The sequence below is a fragment of the Acinonyx jubatus genome, chromosome E1, assembly GCF_027475565.1.
Source record: "Acinonyx jubatus isolate Ajub_Pintada_27869175 chromosome E1, VMU_Ajub_asm_v1.0, whole genome shotgun sequence".
NCBI lineage: Eukaryota > Metazoa > Chordata > Mammalia > Carnivora > Felidae > Acinonyx > Acinonyx jubatus.
Window position 1 is genome coordinate 4,125,575 of NC_069397.1, and position 22,359 is coordinate 4,147,933.

The 22,359-nt window shown below is 47.4% G+C and overlaps 1 protein-coding gene across 2 annotated transcripts in view; it reads left to right on the forward strand.

Annotated features, from left to right (window-relative positions):
- The window catches only part of GLP2R (glucagon like peptide 2 receptor), a 53,633-nt gene that overhangs the window by 21,750 nt on the left and 9,524 nt on the right, over window positions 1–22,359 (forward strand). For both annotated transcript variants that reach the window (XM_027047466.2, XM_053211883.1), the window contains 6 exons: window positions 349–502; window positions 2,190–2,349; window positions 3,736–3,796; window positions 5,164–5,233; window positions 13,613–13,701; window positions 20,525–20,663. In XM_027047466.2, coding sequence (XP_026903267.1) covers window positions 349–502; window positions 2,190–2,349; window positions 3,736–3,796; window positions 5,164–5,233; window positions 13,613–13,701; window positions 20,525–20,663 — 673 coding nt within the window. The remainder of the gene's footprint in view (window positions 1–348; window positions 503–2,189; window positions 2,350–3,735; window positions 3,797–5,163; window positions 5,234–13,612; window positions 13,702–20,524; window positions 20,664–22,359) is intronic.

The window sequence follows — 22,359 nt, forward strand, 5'->3', positions numbered from 1 at the left end:
GTGCTCTCGTCCTTACAGGCAGTAGAGCCTTGGAGAGCTGTGCTTTGGCCTCAGAGTGTCTGGGTCTGAATCTCACCTCCACCACTTACTTCTCTAGGACTTTGGACAGCTGACTTAACCCTTCTGCCTCAATTTCCCAATTTGTCCTCCACGTGTACATGTTATCCCCATTTTCCAGTTGAGGGAAATGAGGCACAGAGAAAATCACATAACCCGGCCGTGTGGCTCTGGAGCCTATACGATGAATGTCTGTGCTCTAGTGATAGGTACACAGGTGTTTCCGGCACATGCCTGTTGGTTTGAGCTGTTCTTTCCTGAGGGGAGACACTTGGTTTTTTCCCTGCGCAGAAAACTCCACTGCACACGCAACTATATCCACATGAACCTGTTTGCTTCTTTCATCCTGAGAGCCCTGGCCGTGCTGGTGAAGGATGCCATCTTCTACAACTCTTACTCCAGGAGGCCCAACAGCGACAACAAGTGGCTGTCCTTCGTGTCAGAGGTATGTGCCTCCCTACCATAGCCTCCCACCCGGCAGATCAGGGCTGGGAACCGTGGGGTGGGAAGGTAGGACGGGGAAAGGCAAGAAAGACATGAAGGGGTGTCAAAGGCCTCTGGTCAGAGAAGTATCATCGGACTAAAAACAAAACCCCAAAACCAAACCCCCCAAAAAACCCCCAAACCTCCCGAGAGTGAGGCAGGTAAAGGAAATCAGCCACGGGCTGCTGTGTGCCCGTGGGTGGGAAATTTCTTCATCTGTGAACCAAAGAGCTGAACCAGATCAGTCTTTCTAAAAAACTATTATTACTAATTTTTAAAGAGGCAAAGGTTTCCAAATTGAAATCTGCCTCTGTTGGGATGCTTTATCTTTTATCCTATTAATACTGGTTGTAGTAACTTGTTAAATTAACCTTGCACCCCTGGAATAAACCCAACTAGGTTCTGATATATTACTCTTTTTCCTATATTGCTGGATTTGTTTGCTGAGGCTGTGTTTTGTTTAGCATTCTCTCATCTGCCTCAGTGAGTAATTTTCTTGTGATAAAGAAGCTAAAATTTACGCTTACGTCAAACAAAGCGGACTTGTTACCTCTTTCTCTGTTCTCTGGAAGAACTTATTTAAGATGAGTATTTTTCTTCTTTAAATGTTTGATAGATCATTCCAGTGAAGCCACTTGGGTCCAAAGTTTGCTTTGTTGGAAGGCTTTTAACTGGGGGCTGTTTTCAGCTCTTATGTTCAGATTTTCTATTTCTTCTTGTGTCAGCTTTAGTACCTGGTGTTTTTCTAGGGATTTGTACGCTTCATCTAACTTTTCAAATTTCTTGCCATCATGTTGTTCGTAGTTTCTGAAGATCTTTTAAGATCTTACCATCATAGTTAGAGCAGTATTGCTTTCTGTGTCCCTGATACTGACTATTTATACTTTCACTCTCTTCCCTCTTGATCATCCTTACCAGATGTTTTTCAGTTTTACTGGATTTTCCATAGAATGAAATTTTGGCATTGCTGATTCTCTTTGCTTTATGTTCCCTATTTCATTAGTTTCTGCTTTTACCTTTATGCTTTCCTTCCACGTCCTTTCCTTAGGTTAGATTTTGCTGCTCTTTCTCTGACATGATAGTTAGGATAGTGGACTTTCAGCCTTTTTCTTTTTTAACTAAGGCTTTTAAGATTATAGGCTTCACTCCAGGTGTGGTATTAGCTGCATACCACACATTTTGATATGCGGTATTTTCTATTCATCTGGGTCAGAAATAAGTTCTAATTTATATTATTTCTTTTTTGATTCCTGGGTTATTTAGAAATTTCTTTCCTCCTTTCCAATCATCTGAAGTTGTTTTTTGTTTGTTTGTTTTGTTTTGTTTAGATTTTTGGTTTCTAGTTTAATTGAACCAAGACCAAAGAACATACCTTTCAGGGTTTCCTTTAGGGAAATGGCGCCAGGGAATTCTCTCTGTTTTTGTTTGTCTACAAATGCCTAGAATGTTAAAAGAAGAGACTGGGCTTTGAAACCTACAGGAAGGCCCCCTTCCCATTTTGGTATTGTCACCAGCCTCTTTGAGATTGTCAGCAGGTTCGGGAGTGAGGGGGTGAAGAGGGAGGGCTGTGGGTGGGGGAGCCCTTCTTCACCATCTTGGGTCCACGCGGGAATGCCTGGCCTCACCCTCGGGTGCTCTGTCCTCCTCAGATATCTGTGTCCTGCCGCTCTGCCCAGTTCCTGCTGCACTACTTTGTGGGAGCCAATTACTCGTGGCTGCTGGTCGAAGGCCTTTACCTCCACACGTTGCTGGAGCCCACAGTGCTCTCTGAGAGGCGGCTGTGGCCCAGATACATGCTGGTGGGTTGGGGTGAGTGACCCGAGCCCCCAACCTCTTCTCCTAGGGGCCATCAGAACATATGAACCCAACAGATCCTTTGGTTTCCCAACTGGAGGGACCATCTGGGATGGATAACTCCTCAGGGACGAGAGACTGAAGAGAGCGGGGGGCGGTGTGCACACACGCACAGAGACGCACAGGTGCCGTAGACCCAATGCTTATGTTAAAAAACCGACAAGGTTTTGGGAGAATCAGATACTATTCCTCCCACCCCGTCCTCAGCTGTAGTCACCTGCTTGGGCCACCATAATAAAATGCATAGACTCTATGGCTTAACCAACAGACATTTATTTCTCATAGTTGTGGAGTCTGAGAAGTTTGAGATCAGGATGCCAAGGTGGCCCAGTTCTGGCAAGGGCCTCTTCCTGGCTTGTAGACAGCTGGATTCTGACTGTAGCCTCACATGGTGGAGAGAGAGAGAGACAGAGACAGAGACAGAGAGAAAGCAAGCTCTCTGGTCTCTTCCTACAAGGACATTAATCCCATCATGATGCTTACCCCTCCCTCCAAACCTAACTACCTCCAAAGGTCCCACCTCCAATTACCATCACACTGAGGGTTGGAGCTTCAACATGGGATGGGAGGGGACCCAAACATTCAACCCATAACACCAACTGAGTCTTCAAGACAAGATTTAGAGGGGCATCTGGGTGGCTCAGTTGGTTGGGCATCCAGCTTCAGGTCAGGTCATGATCTCACAGTTCATGAGTTCGAGCCCCATGTTGGGCCCGCTGCTGTCAGCCTGGAGCCTGGAACCCGCTTCAGATTCTGTTTCTCCCTCTGTCTCTGCCCCTCCCCCATTCTCTCTCTCTCTCTCTCTCTCTCTCTCTCTCTCACAAATAAATAAACATTAAAAATTTTTTCTAGAAAGGGACTCCTGAGTGGCTCAGTCAGTTAAGATTCTGTGTCTCCCTCTCTTTCTGTTCCTCCCCCTCTCGCACTCTGTTTCCCTCTCTCTCTCAAAAATAAATAAAGATTTTAAAAAATTCCAAAAAAAAAAAAGATGGGGTCTGGACCCTGAAACCCCGTTGTCATAAACTCTTAGAGAACGTGACGCTGCAGGATTCAGAGGAAATGCCCTTGACCGACAACTTAGGAGACTTTGGTTAACGCCTTGGATTTACTCTGAGCTGCTTTGCAACATGTGGCAAATGTTTTCTCCTGTCTGCTTCCTGGTTTGTGGGACAGTAAAACAACAGATGGGCTCTGTGCCACCCCAGGTCTCTCCAGATCTCAGCCTGCAATTCTCTGATAGCTGGGCTTGTGACCGGATGTGTTTGGCCCATCAGGCCGGGGTGGGAGGCAGGCAGACTGAGTCACCCGGCCCCTAACTGCATTGCCCTGTTGTCTCCCCAGCCTTCCCGCTGCTGTTTGTGGTACCCTGGAGTATTGCTCGTGCACAGCTGGAGAACACCGGGTAGGAAATTCACACCCGCTTTCACACCTGCTTTCACCTGCTCGCAGCCAGGAATTCTAAGATATGCCTAGATGCCAGGATTTATGCCATTTTCCCAAAGAGCATATCTACCCCCTTCCATTTTGGCTGTCTAGAATATGCTTAGGGATGTAGATTAAAAAATCAAAGACCTTTCTTACAGTAATGAGTTTGTTAGCTTAGGTATACACGCAAATTAGCACAAAATCTGCTCAAATTAATGCAAACATTGGCTGCCTAGGTTAGCAGTGACCCTCAATATGTAAGGATATGGGTACAAAATTGGTTATGGTGTCATTGTTCACAGGGGGGGGGCAAAAAAAAGCGAACTGAAATGAGTGAAGGGGGTCAAAAGGTACAAACTTCCTTATAAAATAAGTAAGTCCCAGGGATATGAAGTGCAACATGGAGACAGCATAGTGAGTTGATAATACTATATTGTATATTTGAAAGTTGCTAAGCAAGTCTGTTTTGTTTATTGATTTATTTAAATGTTTTTTTTAATTTATTTTTGAGAAAGAAAGAGAGACAGAGACAGAGTGTGAGCAGGGGAGGGGCAGAGAGAGAGAGGGCGGGGGGACACAGACTCTGAAGCAGGCTCCAGGCTCCGAGCTGTCAGCACAGAGCCCGACGTGGAGATTGAATTCTCGAACTGTGAGATCATGACCCGAGCCGAAGTCGGACGCTCAACGTACTGAGCCACCCAGGCGCCCCTAAATGGGTCTATTTTAAAGGTCCCTGTTGCAAGAAAAAATATTTGTAACTATGTGTGGTGATAGACGTTAACTGGATTTATTGTGGCGGTCATTCTGAAATATATACAAATATCGAGTCATGTTATACACCTGAAACTAATATAATGTTATATATCCATTATACCTCAATTAAAAAATAACCCCAACCAACCAAACAAAAAAGTGCCTGAACATGCACAAAAATGAGAAGCCATGAACAAACTGTGGCATACCTATATTGCGGAATATTATGGGGAATACTGAAAAAAACAGGTTGGTTCCGTATCTTTCGGCTTCTCGGGCTGACTCCCAACAGCACATTGCCAAGCCCGTTGTGAATAATGTATGTCATGTGATCATATTCTTTTCCCTCCAAATAATCATTACCAAAAGTCCCCTATGCCTAATTAAGAATTTACTTTTGGAGGGGAAAAAAAGAATTTATTTTTGTGCGAACGTGGGGAAAAGTGTAGAGGGTCACACACCAAGGAAGGGGTTTTAATCCTGTTTTTCCCTCTTCCCCCCTCAGGAGAATCGTGGGTGGGAAGTCAGTCCTTCTTCCAGAGGGTCTGAGGCCGTCACACTCAACCTTGTCCTCCCTGCTCTTTGCCGTAGGTGCTGGGGAACCAACAGGAATAAGAAAATCTGGTGGATCATCCGGGGGCCCATGCTGCTTTGTGTCATGGTAAGAACCATCCCGCCCCCTCTTTTTCCTCTCTGAACTTGGCAGCTGTGGGGCACCCCGCACCCCTGCACCTGCCCCCCACCAAATTCTCTGGCTCCAAATGAGCCTGGACCAGTTCCTTGGAGAAGGAGTCGCCGAGCTGTGAGTAGGATGTGTTGAATGAGAAGGAACAATTTGGAAACTTCTCCTTGTTCTGGCTCTGGGCTCAAATGCAGGCTTGTACGCACGCCTCCTCCACTCTGGGTCCGCAAACTATGTATAGCAACCTATCTATCACCTGCTCGGCGACCCCGTATTGGGGGCTGTGACTTGTACGTGGGTAGGTGTCATTGTTCTGTTTCTTCTACCCACGAGGACACGGAGAAGATGGCAAGAGACTTGCCTCAAGTCCCAGTAAGTGGGGGCGCTGGATCTCAGCCCAAAGGGACTGACTGGGGGCACTGGCACTTGTCGCCACAGCCCTGTGCTGCTGCCCCCCCCCCCAAATATTTATTGACTCCTGCCCACATGCCTGATGCAGACCTGTGACGCGTTGGTACCTCGCTTTGGACCATCCTGAGATTTGCCGCTTTACCCACCCACTCCCCCCCACCCAGCTGCTGTCCCCAGACATTTCCACCAAAAGGTGGATGGTCACACCCCGCCTCGTGTCCTTCCAGGTCCCTTACAGACTTCTGCTACAGTCCCGGCAATGTTTCCTTACACGTATGTGTCTAAAACCTGTCCGCTGCCCCCGTGAGCCCTGTGTTGTTCCTCCTGGCAGCCAGTCCGGACAAATGGCTGTCCACATGGGCTTACTCAGCGAACGCCTGGGTCCCACGCTCCCCGGCACTAGAACGTTCTCGCTAACCAGCCAGGCCCTCCCCGGGACGGAGCTCAGGCTCGGTGCAGCTGGAACCCCAGTGTTTACTCTGCAGTCCTTCTAGAGGAGACATCCATGCTTGTTATCGATGCTCTTGATTGATTCCCTTGGCTGCTCTTAGAAGCACCGTGGTGTCTTTTTTTTTTTTTTAATGTTTATTTATTTTTGAGAGAGAGAGAGAGAGAGAGAGCAGGGGAAGGGCAGAGAGACAAGGAGACACAGAATCCGAAGCAGGCTCCGGGCTCCGAGCTGTCTGCACAGAGCCCGACGCAAGGCTCAAACTCACAAACCGCGAGATCATGACCTGAGCCGAAGTCAGATGCTTCACCGACTGAGACCCCAGGCGCCCCATGGGGGCGTCTTTAAAGATTCTTCTGTGCTTGGGTCTCACACCCAGAGATGTGTGTTGCGTTGATCTCAGGTGTGACCCAGGGATTCCAAGGTGCTGCCAGGGTTGAAGAACGTCTTGTGACACACGCTCAATGCTCCACGTGTGGCCACCCAAACTCTTGTAGATTCAGGTTCTCAGACTCCACCCCAGCCCTGCTGAATCTGAATCTGCACTGCGACAAGATCCCCAGGTTTGGGGTGCACATCGAAGTCTGGGGAGCTCTTTGCCCACACACCAGTGGTTCTCCAAGCTGGCCGTGCGTGAAACTTAGTGACTCGTATTGTAGAGAATTACATCAGAAATTCTGGAGGTGGGGCCCGGGCGGTTGTAGTCTTACAAGCTCGCAGGTGGTTCGAATGGACTTCTCCTGGTCCCTCCTTGTTCCCGTAGCCATATTCTCTCCCCGCAGGGGAGCAGACAATGCGCTTTATCGGCTCATCTCCGCTAAAGTAACCTTTACGCACTCTTGCTGTCACCAGCTACGCAGAAGTGGCCAGAGTCACCTTAGCTCACGGTGGCTCCTTGCTCTCCCATCCACACCTCCCGCTCCCCCCCGCTCCCCCTGCCCAGCGAATGACACCGCCATCCATCTACCAGCTACCCAAGCCCCAAACCTGGGTGCCCTCCTGCCTGCTCTCCTCTTCCTCCCTGCAACATGCACTCAGACTTAAGTCATTAGTTCTCTCTCCAAAGATCTCTCCAAGCTGTCCCTTCTCCCCCCCACCCCCCACCCCCGTCTCCATGGTTCTTCAGCCTCTGGGGATTTCTCATGCACACTTGTGCAAAAGCCACCTGCTTGGTCTCCCTTCTTCCTTCTCGCCCTCTGACAGTCCATCCTCCGCATTGCGGCCAGAGTGGTCTTTCTTGAGCAAACTTTGGTTACGTCTGTCTTCTACGTGTGTCTTTCTCGTGGCGCACCGTTGCCCTCGGGCGTGCCTTCCAAACTCCTTAGTGTGGAAAGTGTTGTTACTCCTGGTCTACTCATCCAACCGCAAGCACCCCATGCTTTATTTATATGGAGAAACTCACCGTTCCCTGTACCCTCGCTGCTGTGTCGCTAGTCCCACATTTTGCACACGCTGCCTTCCTGCCCCCAGTGCCCATCGGATGGCCCCGCGACTGGTGAACACTTAACTTCCTGCTTGGAGACTAAGCTCTTTACGAATCTCTCTACCTCTCAAATTAAGGAAGGGTCGACAGGCATGCCTGAAAGGGACACGTTCATAATCGTCCTCAGGTCTGTGAAGATCTTACAGAGGACCTTGCTGAACTATGGTTGTCTGCGTACAGGGTCTTGGACAAGAGGAATGGGCTTAAATAGAAATGGGAAAACTTCCCTTTGGACACAAGGAAGAACGTCAGAATCTAAACTGGTAAAACATTGGAGTGGACCACAGAGAAAGGCTTTGGGTGGTTTATCTCTGTCCATGTCCAAGAGGAGAGACTCTGCCCTGAGAAGGAGGCTGCAGAAACTCATGTCTTCCTCTCCCTCCCCCCACCCCACCTGATGTCTTCCTCTCCCTCCCCCTCCCTCACCTGATGTCTTCCTTTCCCTCCCCCACCCCACCTCATGTCTTCCTCTCCCTCCCCCCACCCCACCTCATGTCTTCCTCTCCTTCCCCCCACCCCCCACCAGCTCTAGGATCCTATACACTCCAAGGACAGTGGGATTTGCATGCCCTACATGAAGTGCAGGCTTCGTGGTTAATCTATGGTGTGCTGACCTCTCTAGGCTGCTGTTTCATCTATAAAATCAGAGTTGGCCCAGACCAATGGTTCTCAACTGAAGGTGATTCTACCCCCTCATTTGGGCAACTCTGGAGATATTTCTAATCATCTCAACTGGAGTGGGGGTGCTGCTGGCAGCTAATGCATAGAGGCCAAGGGTGCTGGTGCACAAAACAGCCCCCACCACAAAGCATTATGGTCAAGAGTACTGAGGTTGAGGAACCCAGGACTAGACAGTTGGCTGTACATTATAGCTCAGGAGGATAAGGAAAAAGCCATAACTACCCCCAAACTGGACTCTACCTTAGATTGATGGAAACAGAACTGCCAGGTTGGGCTTCCTTAGCTTTGGAATCACACGCATTCACTCTCTTGCACCTTCATTTAACATTTATGGGGCACCAGCTGTGTGCTTAGCTCAGTGCTGATTTCTTTCTGGGAGAAAAAAGATGAATTCCCCATAGTTTTTGCCCTCAGTCAGTTCAAATCTAATAGTTGTGATTTTGAGACTCATCAGACTATGACTGAGCCAATAATTGCCTTCATGCTTAGTTAGAAGACCACATGTTACAGTTTTCCTCTGACCTGAGTGAATGTAACCCAAACTCCAAAACAGAATTCCTTGAACCACACATGGAAGGAACCAGGGCCCCTGAATGTCTTCATAGAGCAGAGCTTCTCCCATTGCAATAGAGTATTTAGTAAGCAAAATAATTAATAATAATAATAATAATAAACCTTTATTGTGTTTGGGGGAACAAAAAGAGTTTCTTGACCACATGTTTTCTAGCTAAGCTGAAATACTAAAAAATAACATAATAATCAAGATGTTGCTCATAGCATTTGGCATTTCAGGGCACTTCGCAATCTCATTTCACCGTGTCCAAATCTGAGGCTGGTTCCTATTCTCTAGAGGATGGATCAGAGGTTTCTGGGAAACCCCCAGGCCAACTCAGCCCCCCAGGCAGCATCCTTGTTGCCATAGCTGGGCTTCCCCCACCACCTCCAGATTGGGTCTGTGTCTACAGATCAGCATCTGGGCGAAGTGAATGAATGTTATGCTGGGTTTTCAGACCTCCCACCTGACTTTATCTACTGCCTTCTGGATTCTCTGTGTTTCAGAATAACATATTATGACAGCCTGAACAATTCAGATGCTCTGTAGGTCTTTCATGAGACATAGAAATTGGAGACTTCCCAATTCCCATCTTCTTCAGGATAAAAGACTCTACTACTTAAATTAAGCTGTTACCCCTGAGTGTACATTAAGAATGGAACCATTCTGGGGCACCTGGGTGGTTCAGTTGGTTAAGCGTCCAACTCTTGATTTCAGCTCAGGTCATGATCTCACAGTTCGTGGCACCGAACCCCATGTCGGGCTCTGCACTGACAGTACAGAGCATGCTTGGGATTCTCTCTCTCCCTCTCTCTCTGATCCTCTCCCCACTTGTTCTCTCTCTCTCTTTTTCTTTCAAAATAAAATAAACATTAAAAAAAAAGAATAGAACCATCCTGAAATATGGAATATTCTTAGATCCTGGTCTCCTCTGCTCCCAGTAGAAAATCCATAAAGCTTTAATTAGTCCAAACCTTCAGGGTTTACAAAATACATACATTGTGCAAGATTGTTCTATCCATATCGTAATTCCTGGAGTTAACGGAACAACCAAATTAAACAGCCAGTTGAATAGCTTTTTTGAGCCAATGACTGAATGGACCATCTGTTGACTTTATGAAGTTTTATAGTCCAATGCCTTCATTTGTTCTTACTGGATCTTCTCTAGCAGCCTCAGGACTTGGCAAAGCTGAGAAATCAGTAAAATTAGTCTTCACTGGTCTTGTCCCTTTTTAGGTCTTCCACCTCACCAGGAACCCAGGGGCGTGCTGTGTCCTCAAAACATCTCCTAATTTCCATATCCCCTCCTCTAAGAGTTACAGTGGGAATCTCTCCATACCCTGTATTTTCCCACCCCGTTAAAACTTAGTTTTGGCGCATCCCATCTTCTGCTTCCCATGGTGAAAGTAGGTCAGATCATAAGTAAGCGATTGAATTATCCATTGTGAAAATGGACACATGAATGAATAAGAGTTGGAGAAAGTCCCCCCCACCCCACCCCAAGTGTTCTTTATCTTCTATGTGATGTGTACACGTCAGCAGCGTTCTAGGGATGAACTATTTTAAACCAAAGGAGCAACTCTAATGGTACGCATTTTAGTCCACACAGCAGGCCAGAAGAGGAGGGGTTGGGGGTAGGTGGAGAAGCTTAGGGGTAGATGAAGCCTACTTCTGAGCCCCCTACTATGTTAGCCATCACCTCTTCTAGCACAGGACCGAAACACAGGAGCTGCAATGCCAAGGAAGTGTCACCAAGAATCTTATATCTGCTAATGCATTCTGCACTGTCTAGGACCTGAAAGGGAACATTATATATCTGGGGTCCTAAGCACCCCCATTCTGATCACAGCATCTAAGAGGAATTGGCTGGGTTCTTGGAAGATTTCCTCCTTCTGCTCCTTTTCCTACTTCTGTACAGATGAAGAACAGTACTACCCAACGTGCCTACTGACTCTTGTCTTGTGTCTTGACCATGAACCCAAGCTCCATGGTCAACCAGGCTGGTGTTTCATCCCGTGGCACTGAAGAAGCACTTCCTCTGCACGGCCCATTGGTTGATGCCCATTTTCTCATGTCTGGTCCCTGGAAGGCACAAACAACAGCAAATCCACATCCTCTCCATCACAACCCTTTGTATCCTAGGAAACAGTCCTGATCGAAATTAACTTGCTGAAATATGTGCCTTTCCCCAGTTAAGCTTACTTTACAAGAAAAAATGCTTGAGTTCAACAAATCACTAAGCCAAGGACACAACGTTTTCTCTTCATGAGGAAAAGCAGATATCCCATTAAAGAAATAAATTACTTGGTTGCATTTAGTTTGTATTTAAGTGTCCTGTTGCTAAATATTCCTTGGCTAGGAAGCTCCATCATTCCTGTTGGCTAGTGGGTTGGGATAAATAGCCTCTTGCCTGGAACTGTAGACTGCTAGCTTTGAGCACTGACTCTCCTGAGGCCAATAAGGCAAGTCTCAGTAGGTACACATTGGATTCTGGAGCTTGTGTTTCAATATGTGGTTCAAGGGTTTTGTTTCCAGACAGGGATGGGGGATTAGTACTGCACTGGCTCAAAGTTCATAGAGACTTTGATCTCTAGTTTGTAGACTCCATTAATTGTTACCCAATCACTGTCTCCACTGGCTCTTTTTTCATTGCATAGAGGCAGTTTTGTCTTTTCCATTAAAAAAAAAAAACCAAAAACCTGTAACCCCAAACCTCTTCCAGCCCTGCACAGAAAAGTGATTTCCTTCTGTATCTCTTGTCAATTACTCTTTTTATTCTTCTGCTTTCCTTCACAGCCAAGCCTCTTCAATGTGGTCTACACTGGCTGTCTCCCTCTTTACATCTAGCTCACAAAACAAAGCATTGCAATCTACCTTGGGCTCCCACCTGTGAACTGCACCTTCTCTCAGCTCTTTGTTGCTAAATGCAGTCTTATTTTGCTGAAATTTTGGGTAGCATTTAAGCCTCCTCAAAGTTCTTACAGACATGAGTTTCCAGGACACCACTTCCTTGTGGTTCGCTCCAACTGCCCGGGCCTGTTCTTTCTCAATCCCCTTTGCCGTCTCCGCTTCTGCCATTCCGTTCATTACAAGGTGAGTCTCTTACCCTCTTTTTCTCCCAGTCTGCACAGCTTTTCTGGCTGGAGCCAGCCATCACTGGCTCCATGCTCCAGCTGGGACCTCTCTGCTGAGATGCAGACATAAATATGTCACTGCCTTGGGACATCGCTTGTGTCCAAAACAGCTGGAATCATCCCTCTTCTCCCCACACCGTTCTTCTTCTTCCATGTGCTTATTCTCAGTGAATGGTAATACTGTACATCTGAGATCAGCCGAGAAATGTTGGGGTCATCTCTGACCTCACATCCAACCACTAACAAAGGCCATTTGACTCAAACTCCTTAGAAAGTTCGAATCCCTCTCCTACTTCCCATCACTGATGCACCATGGCTGTGGCTTTACCTCATCTCTCCATCATCTTCCTCTGATTAGTGTCCCCTCTCTGATTCTCTGTTAGTCTCCCCTCCTCTGATTTTGCCTTCATCTAATCCATTCTTCCCACAGCTTCTAAAATGATCTTTCTGAAGTTCAGAAATATACATCTCATCGGGTAACTTACTTGCTTGAGATTCATCACCGGCTTTCCATTGCTCTCAGAAGAAAACCTAAACTCCTTCCTCTAACCTTGAGAAGACTGTGCAGGAGCTGGTTCCCCACCCCTACTCCAGCCTCACTTTTCACAGTTCTTGTTCTCATTCTCCAAGCCCTACCCACACTCAAATATTTGCCCTTCTACCTCTCCAAGAGCCCCACAATGTCTCACGTGGTTGCTGTCAAGGTGTTGGCCAGGGCTGTGGCTGTCAGATGGCTTGACTGGGGCTGGAGAATCAGCTTCCCAGTGGCTCATACACGTGGTTGGTAAGCGGTGCTGGTTGTTGGTAGGAAGATTCAGTTCTGCCATGTGGGTTTCTCCACAGCCTGCTGAAGTGTCCTCACAACATGGCGGTTAACTTTCCCCAGAGGGAAAGAGAGAGCAAGAGAGACAGAACCAGGTGGATACCATGCTCTTGAGGACCTAACTTCAGAAGTCACATAACATCCCTTACGCCATATTCTTTTTATTAGATGCACACAGCTAAGTCTAGCTCACGTACCAGAGGGAAGGGAGAAATTAGGCTCTGCCTTTTGAAGGGAGCAGTGTTGAAGAATTGGCACACATAGTTAAAAATCTCTACCAAGGCTGACAACAAAGGGATGAACTTTCCCAACCCATGACAGGTGTGGAATATAGTCTAGGGAGTGGGGAACATGTACTTTCCAATAAATTCCATGGCAGCAACAAGATCTCAGGTTAGATACCAATAGGGCTGGAGTTCTTTACAGAAGGGAGGCAGTGAGTTTTCTGTTTCACGGAAGGAAAGGTAATTATCAGGTAAAGCTGTGTGTAAGTACCAGCTCCATCACTTACCTGCTGTGCGAACTTGGTAATTGTAATTGTTCCTCTGTGCCTCTGTTTTCTCATTGTATCACAACATAAAAATAGTGTGGTTTCCTCAGAGGATTCTTATAAGGATTAAATAAAATAATCTATGGATGTATCAAGATGGCCCTAGGAAGAGTGTGGATGACCACAGGCACATACTACCCGAATGGTCAATTGCCAAGTTTCCCCTGGTTTATCTGGATAAGGATCCAATGGCCAGGCCCCAGATGACCTTGATATTCATAACCACATGGACTCCATTACGTATTTACCCATATCTGCTTTTTTTCCCCCCCAAGGTCAATTTCTTCATCTTCCTGAAAATTGTCAAGCTTCTCATTTCTAAGCTCAAAGCCCATCAAATGTGCTTCAGAGATTATAAATACAGGTGAGTGGCCTGAGGTCAGTACCCAATGCTCCAAGATTATTTTGACCCCTTCGGGCTGTCCTGGTTAATGCTCTGGGAAGAGGGGCGTGAGTTACATCAGTATGTCTATCTCCTAAGATAAGAGTATCTGGAAGAGACCCTCTTAAAAGGTGTCATGGTGTCGTGTGGGGTTTTTGCCACTGATGAGGACCTTCTGGCCCCATGGAAATGAAGCGAGTAGTCAAGGGTACACATTTCCCGTAGCAGGAAGCTTAAAATGCCCCTAAGAATGGGTGGTTGAGCCATTTGGGTGAGCCAAAGGAGGGGCTCTAATGGTAAGGATTTTAGTCCCCGTGGCAGGTCATAGGCAGAGATGTGAGTGGGGACAGCCAGAGCTCTGTTTCTCTCTAAGGCTAGAATTGGGTCTGACCCACACGTGCTGGGAAGGTGGTTTTCCTGTTTAGCTGACAAACATTTAATGAACGCCTACCATGTGCCTGGCACTGAGCTTGGAACAAAAGAAAGGTACTATGCAGACCCGGTCTGCAAAGACCACACATTCCAACCCCAAGGACTAGTATATTGGCGTGAATGTGCATCAGGGAGGCTGGTGCTGGCCACGGCTCCGGATTCTCTGAGTGACCTTGGGCAAGTCACTTGGCCTCTCTGGGTCTGATTTCTGGTGTGGAGAATGAGAATGTCACATGAGACCCATCTCTTGCCTGTTGGGAGGACCGAAGAAGGTCATAGATGTGGGTTCTCAGTCTGATCAGATGTGGTGAGTGGTGTTTGCCCAGGATCCAGACCCCAAGTCCTATCTGCTTAAAACCCTTCTTCCAGGAGGTCCCGAAGGGTAAACACGCATGGTTCCACACTGGCAAAATATATGCTATAATTGGCCCAAATATTTTGCAAACACCCTTATCCCCAGAGTACTTGGGCTGGCTTGGACAACACAGAGCCACGCCGACTCTCTTGGCGCCTCTGGTGGAGACTCTAAGTGGCTCAAAGTTTCTTTGGCCCTTTCCCAAGGCTCAGCCTCCAACTGTTCTGTGAGAGTGGAGGTCCAAAAGCATAGTCAGAGCTGTTCTAGTCTGCCCACTGAGGGTCCATTCAGGGAGGGCAGCCCTCTCACCAACCAGGTGCAAGGGACACTGGGGCATCTGGGAAACTGGAAAGAGAACATCGTTCCCCACAGACAGATCAGGGAGCAGACAGATCCCAAGACACCACTCTCCATGCAGACTGAGAGCCTGCACCCTGCTATTTGGTGGCCCCAAAGCCCGCCATGTACCACTGGGGCTCTCCCCGTGCTCCAGACCCACAGTGCCCCTGCAGTAACTTTCCATTCTGGCTGCTTGTAAGTGTCACCTGACAGCCAGCCTAAAGGATAGACTCGTGTGTCTCCCCACTGGATATTCGGACTCAGTAAGTGCGACATGGCCCCCCCCCATGTGGACTCCTTATGGAGCTCCCCAAGAGATTTTGATACACAGAGTGCAGGACCTCTGCCTCAGATGCCCTAGTGAAATAATGCATGGAATTTTCTGGTGGGGCCGTGGCAGATGTGTTTCTAAGCAGCCTCAATACCCCTTTTTGCAAGGTCTCCTTTGGAGTTATCCAAGATGGCGGTCTCTAAACTTTCCTGATCATGCATCTTTTTCAGTAAAGAAATTTTGAGCATGCCTCTCATCATATGTACACATGGTCTACTGAACTAATACGGACATTATAAAACACAAAAAAGAGAGAAAATTATAAAAGATAGATTAAATATTAGCACACAGAACTCCCATTATCTTTCCTTCTTATATTTTCTCCTAATACCAAATGGATTGTCTTGAATATCCCTGAAGCGTACATGACCGATTGGGAACCAGTGATCTAGGGAATCGTAAATCAAGATACCAGGGAGACCCTCATGGCCAAGCAATGATTCAGGACAGCTATTTTGGGGGAAGAAGGGATAACCTGTCTGACATACACAATCTATCTGGAAGGTTCTCTTTTCCTTTCCCAACTCTCATTCAAGGATAAAGCTTGAAAAGAGGAACCTGGGTGCAGGGCCACCTGGAGGCCCCCCAGGGTGAGCCACCTCACCTTGGCAAGTTGAGCTGTACCACCTGGCAGCTGAGCTGGGGACCTATCAGTGTCCCCACGTGGCTGAGACTTTAGAGGGCCGACTCACACACCAACTGAACTCACAAGAGACAGATACATAAACCGGACTCTACAACTGTTCAATCTTAAGAGACCGTGGAAGGCAGGGGTGGGCTGAAGCTTCCTTCTGGTGCCGGCATTCCTAGCTCCATTGGCAACAAACGATCCAGAAATCCAAAACGGTCACCAGAGTCTCGCCGGTGTGAGTAGGGTGGTCGGTGGGAAGGATCACTGACTGTGAGCAGCCACCCTTGCCTGGCACAGCCACCTGCCTGGCGAGAGCAGGGCTCATTCCCGAGGGTCTCCATGCGTAGGGCTGGGTAAGTCCAGGGGACTTCTCACTTCTCGGTGATTTTCTCCATCATTTTGGTTGGCCATCAATTTCTCTTTACTTACCCTGTCTCCGTGCAGAGTACAGCACAATTAAGTAGCGTGTGCTCATTAATGAGCAAAAATCCAGGCCCTGTCTCTCAGGACACACCGGGCCACCTTACTTTACCGCCTGGGCTGGAGAATCCTCCAACGTCGATGAGGCAATTGCCCATTTTTCTCTCCCAACAGCGCTAACACCCTCATCTCTAAGTTCCGTCACCCACGGTGGGTCATCAGCACCCCCAGCTCACACTGCCCTCTTCCTACATTGGAGGGGTCTCCCCCTCCCCCTCCAGGTCCCCCTCCAGCCTGTTTTCTTTTGTCATCCTCTGCCAGGGTGGGGAAGAAGAGGCAGAGGGGCCCAGGGCATTTTGTCCAAACTCTGGTAGAAACGGGTCTGCCTCCACCTCTCCCAGATTTTGAGAACTTTCAGAACGTGGCTCTCAAGATTTGGCCCCCCTCCAGGAGTATATTTTAGGAAGGTTTAAATTAAATATATTTAGGTCTTGCCAAAAGGCAAGTGGCTAGGAGGTGGAGGAACTTTTGTAGTCCTAGCTCTGTCTCTGGGCTCCCACCATTCAGGCAGAGGAACGTTACGGGGTCCTCCTGCCTGGCCTGGAGTGGGAGAGCTGACCCAGGCCCCTGAATGTGGACAGACACCTGCCGACGATCAGCGCGGTCTCTGATCTGTGTGGCTCCCAGCCTTCAGGCGACTGTCCCCCTGGAGGACCCGTCTTAACTCTGTGTGTGGTGTGTGGGCAGAGCTCGTGACGAATTTATAAAGGAGAATTATTTCTTAACCTGCTGGACTCCACAGCCCTCTCTTAAAACACTTTCTAGCAGGCAACCAAAGACAAAAAAAAAAAGTCACAAACGGAAGTAAAATTGATCGTTGAGGCTACAAAGGCACCCCAGGGCAGGGATGGCTTCTTTATTTTTTTAAATTTAAATCCAAGTTGGTTAACGTTTAGTTTAATAATGGCTTCAGGAATAGAATTTAGTGATTCATCCCCTATATATAACACCCGGTGCTCATCCCAACAAGCGTCCCCCTAATGCCCATCCCCCATTTAGCCCGTCCCCCCACCCAACACCCCCTCAGCAACAAAAATACAGTTTGTTCTCTGTATTTAAGAGTCTCTTATGGTTTGTCTCCCTCTGTGTTTTTACCTTATTTTTGCTTCCCTTCCCTTATGTTCAGCTATCTTGTCTCAAATTCCACATATGCATGAAATCATTTCGCTTAGCAGAATACACTCTAGTTCCATCCATGTTGTTGCAAATGGCAAGATTTCATTGTTTTTGATCGCCGAGTAGTATTCCATTGTGTGTATACACCACGTTTTCTTTATCCATTCATCAGTCAATGGACACTTGGGCTCTTTCCATCCTTTGACTATTGTCAATAGCGCTGCTATAAATATCGGCGTGCATATGCCCCTTCGAATCAGCATTTTTGTGCCCTTGGATAAATACCTACTAGTGCAATTGCTGGCTCGTAGGGTAGCTCGATTTTTAATTTGTTGAGGACCCTCCACACCATTTTCCAGAGTGGCTGTACCAGTTTGCATTCCCAGCAACAGTGCAACAAGGTTCCTCTCTCTGAGAGTGTCAGATACCATAATTTTGAGGGTTTACATGTCATTTCGTCTTTTAAAATGACTGTATTATTATTAATAAATAATATCTTATTATGGTTTCAACACTTCTTATTATCAGCCGTAGAACCCTTGTTTTTACCGACGACAGGTGAAATAGTCTGCCCAAAGCTACATGGCCAGTCGTTGACGGTGCCGGGATTTGAACCCAGGCCCAGATACTGGCCTGTGCTCTCTTTGATGGCGACTCTTCCTCTCTCACTGCGCTGACTCATGCTCAATAAATATTTGTTGGATGGCTAACGGACTGCAATAAGCCAAACAATTTAAATAAACAATTGGCCGTAGATGAAAAAATAAGCATAAATGCGGTTCACAAGCGTAAACGGCGAAAGACATTTATGGATTTCCATTCGACCAAGGACACACACGGGGTTCTGTCTAAGCAGAAGTCAGAGCAAGGTGAGGAACGGGAAATCCCTTGACATCCATGGATCTGGTCATTACCAAAACCTCATAAAAAAGATGTCATGTTTTAAAAGATCATCCCATACTAAATGCAGGATTCTGGCACGTGCAGAGGACATCCGTGGGAAAAATTGGTGAAACCCGAATGGAATCCGGATGTATAGTTGTTAGTCACATACCAATGTTGGACAAATGGGCTGTGGTTAATACAAGACTAACATTAGTGGAAACAGTGAAGTTGTATGTGGGCACTCTCTGTACTATTTTTGCTACTTTTCCACACATCCAAGATTATTCCAAAATAAGGAGCTTATTCAAAGCACGTAATGGCATAGCGAGGCCCCGAGAATGATTTGAGAGTGAGACGCGGATCTGCACTCAGTATGTAAGTATGTGTCCTCGAAACCCAGATGACCGGAGCGAGGGTGGCAAACTGAGACACTTTCGGGGCCCAGGCGAGGAACTGTGGGTGAGTGGGGCAGACCGGCTGCGTGTCCTGGAACACGTGTTCCCTCTAGAAAGAAACAGCCACCCTCAGGCTGGAGCCGACGGTCACCAAGCAAGAATTCGGGCCCCGTAGAGCCAGCTTCTCCCGCTTTTCAAAAGAAGCCGGAAATCTGGACCTCTGCTCAAACTCTCCTTACTTATTACTTAAAGATGGCTCCGATGACAAAAATCACCCTCTTCGCATAAGTAAAAACCGTCCGTCTGCAGGAAAAATACACCCTGTGGCCACCATTTCGCCATTGTCTGACCCAAGCATTTAAAAAATACTCCTGGAAATTAAAACACAAATATCTCTTGACCATGGGCCCGGGGGGCGTCCCCTCTGCTCTTTAATGGGCTTTAGGTCGTTTCGGGGCACAAAGGTGAGGGTTTTCTTGTTTTCTTGATAACATTACACTTGAATGGCTCTCACGGGTACAGGATCCATACTAAGCACTTTCTCTTGGGCACAGTTAAACCGTCCTGAGGATACTGCCCAGGAGCTGCTGACACTCCAACATCTTTAAGTCCACGGCCTTCGGCAGGGGAGAGATTTCTCCAAGGCTGGCCCTTTAAGACAAGTGATTCGGGCTAAAAGTCATTACGATGAAACTCTTTTTTTCCAATGTGTATATACAAGACAGTAGCTCTGTTTGTACCCTGCATATGAGTCACTTTTGCTAATGTAGTTAGTTTTAAATTAATCTCAGTACTGAAAAGCAGTTGTTCCCAAATGTGGCTGCTTATCAGAATCCCATGAGGAATGCCTTAAAAATTCACATTCCCAGGACCGGACATCCAGAGGTTTTGACTCAGGAGGTCAATACCGGGGCCTAGGAAGCTAGCTGGCTCTATCTATTATCTATCTATCTATCCATCCATCTATCCATCCATCCATCCATCCATCCATCCATCTATCATCTACCTTTTTAAGTTCCTTAAGGAATTCTAATGGTAAACCATGTTTGGGAACCACCGGTATGCGGTATGGAATGTTTGGGCCCCAGCTGTGCACTTTGCACGTGGGTGGTACAAAGGAATGTTTGTCTTTTTTACGTAGAGTATATACAACAGGAGCTTCCACACAGCACTTTTTATGAGGAGGATCAGTCTCTCATTTCCTGCAGCCCTTGCCGTCTTGGGACTGAAGGGCAGTGTGGAGGCTAACGGTCAAGCCCTCCATGGAATGTGAAGGGTGTGAGTGTGAAGTCAGAAATCTTACTTCCAGGCCTGGATTTGTCACTTAGTAGCTATGGGACCCCAGACATGTCAGTTTCTTTCCCTTCTCAGGTTCAGTAAAGCACTGACGTTCGAAGTCCTGAATAGAGAAAGGAATAGAGGCACCTGCTAGCCAGGTAATTGGGTAATAGGAAATCTGTCAAATGTGGTAGTGCTGTAGTGTCCCAAGGTGACAGCCATGCACATGGAAATCTATCCATCAGGCAAAACATAATCTGATGTTTATAGATGATGATAGACACATCATAATCTATATAGGAGAATTCATCCATCCATTCATCCATTCCCTCAATTCATGTTTGTTTTCTGAACATCTGGCCACGAGTCAGGTGGAGGGGTTCGTCAGTAACCAAGACCACACTGGCCCTCAAGACATCCCATGTGTAGCCAAGGAGACAAACTGGAAGGTCAACTATTTATCAGTAGCATAAGAGCTACCATAAAGTCACACACAAAGAGCGGGAAACGTTGCCTGTTCCCAATGTGGTCCTCGTGACAGTGTTGTTGGTTTTCATTTGCAGATTGGCAAAGTCAACGCTGGTCCTCATTCCTTTGTTGGGAGTTCACGAGATTCTCTTCTCTTTCATCACTGACGATCAAGTCGAAGGATTTTCAAAACTTATACGACTCTTCATTCAGTTGACTCTGAGCTCCTTCCATGTAAGTAGGCATCTGAACCAGGATTCCTGTGCTGTGGTGAAAACAAAATGCTCTTGACCCCAGCAGTCTCAGAATTGAGAAAGCCCACGGATGTAAATGAAGCCGTAGTGCCAGCAGGCTCTATGAGAGGGCCTTTGGCACTAGAAGAGTGGGCGGACCAAAAGCATTGCCTTGATCCTACCAGCATGACTCAGTGACTAAGAAGTGAAAAGTGCTCTGTTTCCTGGGCGGTAAGAGTTGGTGTATCTCACAACCATATTAACCGTGAGTATCAACGCGAAGCCTTTCATTAAGTGTCTATTTTTGCTGGATTCTCCGCAGGGCACTGTACGAAACGAATGTTGTTTATGCTTCAGGTGGCACACTCAGAATATAACACCACTTGGTAGGAACCAGTGAGTTGAGACCAGGAGGCTCTTGAACCTAGACAGACATGTCAAGATGTGTCAGATGGGGCTGAAATGAGAGCCAAAAGGCCAGCCGTGGTTCCTTCACCTGGATATTTTGGGTATCCATTCCTTAAATGGGCTATTCATTACCCCGTAGCTCACAACAGTGATGATTTTTATTATTTCTCATTATTCTGGGGACCAGGATTCCAGGTGGGGCACAGTTGGGATGGCTCACCTCTGCTCCATGCGTGCCTCCCGGGGCTGGAACTTCCAAGATGCTTCGCCACTCATATGTCTGGTGCCTGAACTGGGAAGGCTCACGTGGCTGGAGTGGCTTCATTTGGGTCGAATTTCTGGGGCTTCATTTCTCATTGCCAGCTACATTCCTCAGTTCCGTATTGTCTTAGGGCTTCTCTCTCACTACATGTTCTTTTTCCGTGGTCCTCCTTGCAGGAAAGCTGGAACTTCTTACGTGGCAGTTCAGGGCTCCCAAGGGCACAAAAACAGGGACTTCCAGGCCTTTTATATGCCTAAGCCTGACACTTAGCAGTGATACTTCCAGTGCGTTTTAACATTTAAAGCAAATCCCAGACCCAGCCTGGACTGAAGGGAAGGAGACCACACGGGGCACCGATACTGAGAGGCATGGCTCGGTAGCCAAGGCCATGAATGCAAGTGACCACCATAAGTAGTGTTGGCAGCAGAGGTCCCATAGAGTGGTAACCTCAGGACTAATCATTCTAAAATGCTAATATAGGGCAGGACTTCTGGAATGGAGAAGAGAGGCTCGTGGCACATACCCTCCCCCAAAAGCAACAATAAAATTGGAGCACCGTGGAATCCAGCCAAAGGCATACAAAAGGTTGGGAAGGGTTTACTCAAGAAAAATGACTGAAGCTGAGTGAGAACAGTGGGGTCTGTTGGTTTAGCCTCGAGTGTGTTTGTTCTCTGACCTCGTCTCTGTCAGTAAGGAACTTCACTGCAGAGAGGGGCTGACCCAATGTAGATCAGTCGGAAAGTGGAAAAAGCCCACACCCCTGGCCATTGTCAGATACAGCAGTGATCTCAGTGGCAAACGATCGAGGAATGACAATGTCATAGGCTGACATGGTGGTCCTAACTGGGACGAGAAACAGCCTGGTGAGCTAGCCAGAATTCTAATAGGGGGATCTGAGGAATGAGACAGCTGTCATGAGCCTTGATCAGCTTCTACATATCTCTCTGGGGGGCTGGAGGCTTGTGTACATGGACAAGGTTGCACACACACTCGGGAGAGACCAGAGAGGATATCGACACGTTGCTGG